Genomic DNA, 10,298 nt, shown 5'->3' with positions numbered 1-10,298 from the left:
CGTTCAACAATCATTATTTATGCAAAAGCGATTATTTATACAAAAGTCACTTTATTGCGATGTCAAATATGTGAAACCCATTAACTGAAGAACTTTTGTTTCTTTTTTCCTTTTTTTTTTACATTTATTTGAAAAAATAAATAAAAAGTTCTTAAAGCAACAAAAGGCTCAACAAAAGCAAAGCCCCTGATAGCACATTCATCACCAGCTCAGCCTGTAAGTGTGAGGGAAGATTTTTTGGTGCAGATACTGTACCACGCTGGCCTTGGTTTGCAGTTTTTCATATTCATAGAAGGGAATCTAGAAAGAAAAACAACAATTTCAATTTCATTTCATAAAAACAGAATACTAAAGTTGACAGAAAACTCAATGGATAAACACTTAGAAGGTGTTTTGATACTTATGCCATTTTCTGAACACTGACATTATTCTGTAGGCTGTATTACATGATGGAAAAAATACTGCAACCTACTCATGAGATATATACTTACATACTGGAAGCAGTTTTAGTTTAGCATGATGACGCTACTAGCTAGTGTGTGTACTATGTAATACGTGTGTGTACATGAGCAAGTTACAGTGTTTGTTCCATTATGTCAAATAGCCTCCAGAATAATGAAAATGTTTTTAAAATGGCTTTTGTTCTCTTTTCAAATTAAAATGTGTGTCTAACCTGAACAACTTCATATCCCAGAAGCCTCAGGTGTCGCTGCTTCATGGCCTCTTTACCCAGCAGCTGCCTGGTGTTTGTAGTGAACCTCTTTTGTCCATCAATACAAAGAGCTATCCTGCAACACACATCAAAAAATGCAATGTGTTTAAAGTTGTTGTTAAATCACTCAGTTGATAAAAAGCAAGTAAAGAAGAATTTTACACTTAAAATCATCAAAACTCTTTAAGTGCATAAAACTATTTACCTTTTGTGTACTTCATCAATATGACTGGCAGGTAGCACATACCCGTCTTCATCAAGTTTTATCTCCACATCTACAAGAAAAAAAGAAACTGATTTTGAAGCCCAGAATGTCGACGACAGGAAGCATTTAGAGGATTCACAGCTGCCCAGTTGTTGTTTTACCGAGTGTGTAGCAGTACGGTGTCAGAACTTTGGATCCAAAGTATGTCCGAGCCCCGAGTAAATCCACCAGTCCTGTTTTCACAGAGTTGTATAGATGTGCGTCCACTGGCGTCTCCAGGGAGCGTCCAGACATGAGGAAAGACTTGACGCGGTACTTTGGGAGGAGCTTCGGACCCTAAAGAAACACAAGGTGTGAACAAACACAAATACATTCATATTGTGCAACAAAGCATGACATGGATGCTGTCTTAAATTCTTACATAACTAAATCCACTCTAAAATGTCATTTTTGTTGGAATCTATTTTTCCTGATTTCTTGTGAAAAACTGACCAAAAATCAACAAAACTTTTCCAGGAAAGCTGCAGCAGAATGTATTTTTTTGGTTTTAGCCTTCAGACAAAAAGCACAAATGCATCTGAATCAAACCATATTAGCAGATACAATCAATCCAAGATCAAGACTCAATTACGCCTCAAAACATAACCAAATCCAGACATCGGTGACCAAAGTGTTTAGTATAGTATGTCCAAAAACTTTCATAAAAAAGATCATAGTTAATCAAAGTATGTAAAAAAATGCAATTTATAAAGTTATAGAATAGTGTAAAAGAATGTCATGAAAATGGTCACAGTAAAGTATGTCCAAAGAAAGTCATAAAAAGGATCACGGTATTGTATGTCAAAAAAATTGTAAATAAAAGGTCAAAGTATGCAATGTCGTAAAAAGGTCAAAGTATAGTAGATTAAAAAAATCATTAAAAAGGTCATAGTATAGTATGTGAAAAAATAAGAAAAATGGTCACTGTACAGCATGTAAAAATGTCATTGCAAAGGTCATAGTATGCAAAAGGCTATTCACATGTAACTACTACTACTACTGATAAGTCTGGTAATTTAAGTATAGAAAAGTATGGAATTTTGAAATGGAAAATGTGTAGGAAGTCTAAACACTGATGTACATATTTTACCTGATAGTAAGGACACTCCAACTTCAGAGTCATGTAGAGCTGGGTCAGCTGTGCCAGGACGATCCGGTCCATTCCTGTGCCCTGCTCTGGAAAAACAGTCAATTTTGGAACGACAAAATGATGCAGGATAAACACACAAAATAATACATGCAGCAATATCCACATCAGGCAATTGCTTTGATCATGTATTTATGAAAATGTTGTGCGTGATGCAGATATCTAACAGGATGTCTTACGTTGCAGTTGCTGAAGGAAGTAACTGCTGAAAACTTTGGACACAAAATTAACCGGGAACCTCTCCACCAGGGTGCAGGCGTGGAGCAGGTTGAGCAGCGTCCGGGGCTGGAAGTGTGAAAACCGTGTGTGCAGGATGTTTTCAACTTTCCTGAAGACGTTGCCCGCGTTGGGAGGAAGATAGCCGAGCTTTCCGAGAGCCATGATCTGCCTGGCCACCTGGCTGGTGCTGTAGTCATCTGCTCGGTACACAAAGCTCTCTGCGACGGCATCAAACACCTTCGGGGACAGGATGTTTCTCCGGCCAAAGAACTGAGCCACCTTGGTTACTGTCTCTGGTTGGGAGGTGAAGGCCATTGTGGGCACATACCTCTCCATCGCCTGCACGAAGTAATGATCACTGTGACCAAAGTGCATTAAGGCCCCGAGCACGACGGTGAGCTCCTCATCCGTGAAGTGAGGTATGTGCCGCACAGCCTGCTTACACAGATTGATCACAAGAGGCATGGCGTGCGTCTGCTTCAGGATCACGAGAGCGCCGAGCACCCCGCTGACTGACGGAGGATCCATGCGGGAGGTGACTGTCACGGCGTGGGTGTGCATAGCGTTCAGCAGGTCCTGACATTTTCCATCATCACTCACACCACCCTGCAGGAATCTATATGCAGAAATGAGATCTGCGTGGCTCCACTGGGCAGGCTCCTCTTTCCGGATTTGCTCCATCACCTGCTCCAGCATCACGCAGCCGGGACCTTCTATAGCCAGCATCGCCTGACCCAGCGTACACAGCTGCCCCACACTCATCCGCCCTCTGTCTAATCTCTCCTGGCTCTCAGACACCAGCCGCACCATCAGCGTGCTCCAAGGATCCAAAAAGAGGCGAGTGCAAGCCAGGAGGGCTGATACAAGTCCAGCATCTGTCAGCCGCTCAGAGTCCTGCTCCAGCTGGTAGCACAGACCTCTGATTGTGTCCTTCTCCAGCACTTTGGGATCCCTCAGAGAGTTTCCATCCTGCTCCAGGTCGGCCACACGGTGAAGTGCTGCTGCAGCCATAGTGTCAGACAGGATCTCCACTGTGCGCAGGAGTGAGAAAACCTGCTGGGATGAGGAGCAGTTCACTAGACGCTGCTGGAAAGCCTGCTCCTCTGCAGCTGTGGGTCGGTGCAGCTGGGTCAGACGGAACCGAGGGCCTGAGTGTCTGTGGAGTCCCACAGAGCTGCTGGCGACAAAGGACGGCTCCCTAACAATGGTGGTCAGGCTCCTCGTCCCACAGTCCGACCGCAGCCTCCTGCAGCCCTGCCTCCAGATGGATCCGCCAGCTGAGGTACACAGGCACACTTCACACACAGACTGAGATTTTCTGCTGGTGCAGACTGGTCCAACGAAAGCATAACGTTGAATCCCGACCTGCCCGAGCAGCGGAAACTTCTGGATCATCTTTAGAGCCATGATCCTGAAGCAGGACTCCTCAGACCCAGCTGAAATAATGAAAAACAAAAAGTCGAGAAAAAGTTGTTAAGGCAGGTAAATTCAACTTGCCACTTTTGCAAAATGACAGGAGGCCAGGGTGCCAGTCTCAGCAGCCCCAGACATTTCTAAGATTTAAGGATGTATCAGGGATTTTAGCATGTTTCTCGGATTTTTGGACATTTGTTGGGATTTTAAGATGTTTCTTGGATTTCAGGAAAAAAACATTTTAGCATTTTTTCACATTTCTAAGGGTTTGAATGTTTTTAATATTTAATAATGTTTCTGTGATTTTCGAGTGTTTCTTGGATTTAACGATATTTCAAGATGTTTAGGACCTTTTTAGCATTTTAAGACATTTCGAGCATTTCTGGACGTTCCTATGATCAAAACATAGGGGCTTAGCTCGGACCTCTGTCAGAGACAAACTATAAACATGTTGCTTTATAACACTCTTGCGCATTGTTTTCTGAAGTAGTAGTATTAGTGCGTCGTCCTCACGCAATCCCTTAAAACTCTTCTCCTTGGCAGTTGTTTTCTGCACCGTTAATATATCTCTGCTTGTACCGAGAGCACTAAATCACTGACGTTAACCAACCTTGAGGCTGCTGTTAGCTAACGTTAGCTACAGTGTTACTCAACGTTAGCTATTAGCTTCCCGGCTAGCCTTGAGGAGTCGCACCGCTCTGATTAGCGTGTTTTACAGCTGATACTAAATCTCAGAGCGATAAATACACAACAGACAAAAGGATAAAACAGGTGAAGTTCATACCTGGACATTCCGATGAAGACACGGGGTCACAAAACGTGTGACAGTGAGATGCCGACCGACCCGCGCTGACCCAACGCAGTTCCGTAAGGATTGTGAGATGTTCAGGGAACCTCGTTATTCGGTACTTTCGAAAGTACATATATTTTAAATCATCCCGGTGCTTCGAGTTGTGTATGCGCGGAATAAAAATGAAAATGTGACAGAAATGTTTCTAAAATAATCAAGCAATGTTGCATCCTTTCACGTGGACTGGAGAAAGAGTGGAAGGTAATTTACACTTAATAAATTTGCTGTTAAATAAACCGCTCGCATCATCTTCGCACCATAAATTTTATATCCCGATAAAATAATATTGCGACACTGTCACACGGCCACTATATCAACTTCATATGGCTACTGAATTTCTGAAATTGTATTTACCGATTGATTTCACATGCACGCTACGCGCTTTGTGTCAAGTCAATATCTTTACCGACAGCATTTGAAGGCAGCACTTGGGACATTGAGACCGTCATCCCGACACTAGAGGGCGTCATAGCCCAGTAATGCCTGCAAAATCCAAAACATTAAAAAGTCATAAAAAAGCATAGCACAGTATGCCATTAAAATTTATTAAAGATCAGTCAGTAGCATAGTGACAGTATACAATTAGAAAATGTCATGAAAAAGATCATACCATCGTGTATCAAAAATGTCATGAATAAGGTCATAGCATAGTATGTCATAAAAATGTCAAAACAATACAACAAATAGTATGTACTCCAAAATAGCATAGAAAAGTCATAGTATAGCATGTCAACCTAAAATACGTGAACATAATTATAATAAAGTATATTGTCAAAAAAGGATAAAAAAGTAATAGTATAGTATATTATCCTAAAAATCATAGTATAGTATGTTGTTCAAAATAAATAAATAATAATACTATGGTATATCTTACAAAACCGAAAAAACGTCATTGTGTAGTGGGAAAACGTCATTGTATAGTAAGCCATCAAAAATGACCCAATATGGCACAAAACCGTAATAGTAGAGCATGTCATCAAAACTGATCCAAAAACGTCGTAGTAGTAGTACTTTGTCAAAACTGACCAAAAATGACGGAAAAATGAAATCGTATACCATGTCGTCAAAAATGACCCAAAAACGTCAGAGCATAGTATGTCATCAAAAATGACCCAAAATGGCACAAAAATGTCATACTATAGTATGTGGTCACAAATGACTCCAAGTCATTATATTTTGGTATGTCGTTGTCGCGGCGCTGGTGGTAGCCATGTTCATTGTTTCGCGTATCTGAAATGCCTTGCAGTCCATCCATTTGAAAGCTTTAGGATGACGCCATCGGGGGTTTTCTTCCATGCTCTGGGGTGCCCTCCTGTCTCAAATCCATGTCCTGTCTTCTCCTTTCTCCAAGCTGTCCCTCCTCTCCACGACTCCCTGCCAGCCAATCGGGCGTTTCCAGTTGTCCCTCTCCTTCCCTCTCGTTGAGCGCCGAAGCCAATTGTGTTATTTCAGAAGACTCTTGTTTGTTTGTACGTGTTAACTTGTTTGTATGGGAGCTGGGCCTATCCTGTGACGTCTCCTGACATGTCATTTATTGACCTTTTTCGCCATACTTTAATAACCCGTATTTGTGGTTCGACATGCGATTCTACGTTGTATTCAACCCTTTTTTTTTGACATGTCATATTTGACATTTTCGCCATTCTATACGATGGCGTTTTTGGCCATTTTGTAGACTTGCTATATCATGGTGTTTTTGCAACATTCTATGCTGTGGCATGTCTCGGCATGCTGTTTAAAAGTGGTTTTGGGCGTATTTTTGGGCATTTCATATTTGACATTTTTCGCCATACTATAATATGGCATTATCGGCCATTTTTACGACATAAAAATCATCTTATTGTGTATTGGCCAATTTTTGAAACATCCTATACTATGGTGTATGGCTTTTATTTCACTTTGGATACTATGAAACCTCTCTACAACATATAATATCTCGTTTTCAGCCATTTTTAGGACATGTCAAAATGTGACATTCCTCCACATACTATACTACTGCCTTTTCGTCGTTTTTTTGAAATGCATGTTGTAACATTGTTGGCCTGTTTTGGCTTTTATTTCCACTTTGTTCACTATGACACGTCTCTGCAAGCTATAATAAGTCTTTTTCAACCATTTTTAGGACATGTCAAAATTTGACATTTTTCGACATACTATACTATTGCCTTTCTCGTCATTTTTTTGACATGCGTAATTATGACGTTTTTTGCCTTTTTGGGCATTTATTTCCACTTTGTTCGTTGTGACACGTCCCTGCAAGCTATAATAAATAGTTTTCAACCATTTTTAGGACATGTCAAAATTTGACATTTTTCGACATACTATACTATTGCCGTTCTCGTCATTTTTTTGACATGCGTAATTATGATGTTTTAAGCCTTTTTCTCGCTTTTATTTCCACTTTGTTCACTATGACATGTCTCTGCAAGCTTTAATAAATCGTTTTCAACCATTTTTAGGACATGTCAAAATTTGACATTTTTCGACATACTATACTATTGCCTTTTTCGTCATTTTTTTGACATGCGTAGTTTGGATGTTTTTGGCCTTTTTTCGCTTTTATTTCCACTTTGTTCACTATGACACGTCTCTGCAAGCTATAATAAATCGTTTTCAATCATTTTTAGGACATGTCAAAATTTGACATTTTTCGACATACTATACTATTGCCTTTTTTGTCATTTTTTTGACATGCGTAATTATGACGTTTTTTTGCCTTTTTTGGCATTTATTTCCACTTTGTTCATTGTGACACATCTCTGCAAGCTATAATAAATCGTTTTCAACCATTTTTAGGACATGTCAAAATTTGACATTTTTCGACATACTATACTATTGCCTTTCTCGTCATTTTTTTGACATGCGTAATTATGATGTTTTAAGCCTTTTTCTCGCTTTTATTTCCACTTTGTTCACTATGACACGTCTCTGCAAGCTATAATAAATCGTTTTCAACCATTTTTAGGACATGTCAAAATTTGACATTTTTCGACATAGTATACTATTGCCTTTCTCGTCATTTTTTTGACATGCGTAATTATGACGTTTTTTGCCTTATTCTCGCTTTTATTTCCACTTTGTTCACTATGACACGTCTCTGCAAGCTATAATAAATCGTTTTCAACCATTTTTAGGACATGTCAAAATTTGACATTTTTCGACATACTATACTATTGCCTTTCTCGTCATTTTTTTGACATGCGTAATTATGACGTTTTTTGCCTTTTTGGGCATTTATTTCCACTTTGTTCACTATGACACGTCTCTGCAAGCTATAATAAATCGTTTTCAACCATTTTTAGGACATGTCAAAATTTGACATTTTTCGACATACTATACTATTGCCTTTCTCGTCATTTTTTTGACATGCGTAATTATGACGTTTTTTTTGCCTTTTTTGGCATTTATTTCCACTTTGTTCACTATGACACGTCTCTGCAAGCTATAATAAATCGTTTTCAACCATTTTTAGGACATGTCAAAATTTGACATTTTTCGACATACTATACTATTGCCTTTCTCGTCATTTTTTGACATGCGTAATTATGATGTTTTAAGCCTTTTTCGCTTTTATTTCCACTTTGTTCACTATGACACGTCTCTGCAAGCTATAATAAATCGTTTTCAACCATTTTAGGACATGTCAAAATTTGACATTTTCGACATACTATACTATTGCCTTTCTCGTCATTTTTTGACATGCGTAATTATGATGTTTTAAGCCTTTTTCGCTTTTATTTCCACTTTGTTCACTATGACACGTCTCTGCAAGCTATAATAAATCGTTTTCAACCATTTTTAGGACATGTCAAAATTTGACATTTTTCGACATACTATACTATTGCCTTTCGTCATTTTTTTGACATGCGTAATTATGATGTTTTAAGCCGTTTTCTCGCTTTTATTTCCACTTTGTTCACTATGACACGTCTCTGCAAGCTATAATAAATCGTTTTCAACCATTTTTAGGACATGTCAAAATTTGACATTTTTCGACATACTATACTATTGCCTTTTTCGTCATTTTTTTGACATGCGTAATTATGATGTTTTAAGCCTTTTTCTCGCTTTTATTTCCACTTTGTTCACTATGACACGTCTCTGCAAGCTATAATAAATCGTTTTCAACCATTTTTAGGACATGTCAAAATTTGACATTTTTCGACATACTATACTATTGCCTTTCTCGTCATTTTTTTGACATGCGTAATTATGATGTTTTAAGCCTTTTTCTCGCTTTTATTTCCACTTTGTTCACTATGACACGTCTCTGCAAGCTATAATAAATCGTTTTCAACCATTTTTAGGTCATGTTAAAATTTGACATTTTTCGACATACTATACTATTGCCTTTCTCGTCATTTTTTGACATGCGTAATTATGATGTTTTAAGCCTTTTTCGCTTTTATTTCCACTTTGTTCACTATGACACGTCTCTGCAAGCTATAATAAATCGTTTTCAACCATTTTTAGGACATGTCAAAATTTGACATTTTTCGACATACTATACTATTGCCTTTTTCGTCATTTTTTTGACATGCGTAATTATGATGTTTTTTTGCCTTTTTTGGCTTTTATTTCCACTTTGTAAACTATGACACTTCTCTGCAAGCTATAATAAATCGTTTTCAACCATTTTTAGGACATGTCAAAATTTGACATTTTTCGACATACTATACTATTGCCTTTCTCGTCATTTTTTGACATGCGTAATTATGATGTTTTAAGCCTTTTCGCTTTTATTTCCACTTTGTTCACTATGACACGTCTCTGCAAGCTATAATAAATCGTTTTCAACCATTTTTAGGACATGTCAAAATTTGACATTTTTCGACATACTATACTATTGCCTTTCTCGTCATTTTTTGACATGCGTAATTATGATGTTTTAAGCCTTTTTCGCTTTTATTTCCACTTTGTTCACTATGACACGTCTCTGCAAGCTATAATAAATCGTTTTCAACCATTTTTAGGACATGTCAAAATTTGACATTTTCGACATACTATACTATTGCCTTTCTCGTCATTTTTTGACATGCGTAATTATGATGTTTTAAGCCTTTTTCTCGCTTTTATTTCCACTTTGTTCACTATGACACGTCTCTGCAAGCTATAATAAATCGTTTTCAACCATTTTTAGGACATGTCAAAATTTGACATTTTTCGACATACTATACTATTGCCTTTTTCGTCATTTTTTTGACATGCGTAATTATGATGTTTTAAGCCTTTTTCTCGCTTTTATTTCCACTTTGTTCACGATGACACGTCTCTGCAAGCTTTAATAAATCGTTTTCAACCATTTTTAGGACATGTCAAAATTTGACATTTTTCGACATACTATACTATTGCCTTTCTCGTCATTTTTTGACATGCGTAATTATGATGTTTTAAGCCTTTTTCTCGCTTTTATTTCCACTTTGTTCACTATGACACGTCTCTGCAAGCTATAATAAATCGTTTTCAACCATTTTTAGGACATGTCAAAATTTGACATTTTTCGACATACTATACTATTGCCTTTCTCGTCATTTTTTGACATGCGTAATTATGATGTTTTAAGCCTTTTTCTCGCTTTTATTTCCACTTTGTTCACTATGACACGTCTCTGCAAGCTATAATAAATCGTTTTCAACCATTTTTAGGACATGTCAAAATTTGACATTTTTCGACATACTATACTATTGCCTTTCTCGTCATTTTTTGACATGCG

The 10,298-nt window shown here is 38.0% G+C and overlaps 1 protein-coding gene across 1 annotated transcript; it reads right to left on the bottom strand.

Annotated features, from left to right (window-relative positions):
• Positions 1 to 31: 31 nt before the first annotated feature.
• Positions 32 to 4,653, bottom strand: fastkd3 (FASTK mitochondrial RNA regulator 3). The gene is made up of 7 exons (XM_042483574.2): positions 4,520 to 4,653; positions 2,283 to 3,758; positions 2,047 to 2,132; positions 1,079 to 1,253; positions 918 to 987; positions 674 to 788; positions 32 to 300 (listed from the first exon to the last, which is right to left on the bottom strand). The coding sequence occupies exons 2-7, from the start codon at positions 3,727 to 3,729 to the stop codon at positions 202 to 204; spliced, it is 1,992 nt and encodes a 663-aa protein (XP_042339508.2). The 5' UTR covers positions 3,730 to 3,758; positions 4,520 to 4,653; the 3' UTR covers positions 32 to 201.
• Positions 4,654 to 10,298: the final 5,645 nt, after the last annotated feature.

The sequence above is a fragment of the Plectropomus leopardus genome, chromosome 21 (assembly GCF_026936395.1).
Source record: "Plectropomus leopardus strain MGB_pleo_1.0 chromosome 21, ASM2693639v1, whole genome shotgun sequence".
NCBI lineage: Eukaryota > Metazoa > Chordata > Actinopteri > Perciformes > Serranidae > Plectropomus > Plectropomus leopardus.
Note: the sequence above shows the minus strand (reverse complement) of the source record. Positions and strands in the feature narration are given on the sequence as shown.

What these genes read in the sequence shown, in the direction of transcription:
- fastkd3 (XM_042483574.2), bottom strand. Translation starts at nt 3,729, where the DNA reads ATGGCTCTAAAGATGATCCAGAAGTTTCCGCTGCTCGGGCAGGTCGGG. An exon ending in ATTGATGAAGTACACAAAAG is followed by an intron (nt 789 to 917) that starts GTAAATAGTTTT and finishes TGTGTGTTGCAG; the next exon opens with GATAGCTCTTTGTATTGATG. An exon ending in TGGGATATGAAGTTGTTCAG is followed by an intron (nt 301 to 673) that starts GTTAGACACACA and finishes TTTTCTTTCTAG; the next exon opens with ATTCCCTTCTATGAATATGA.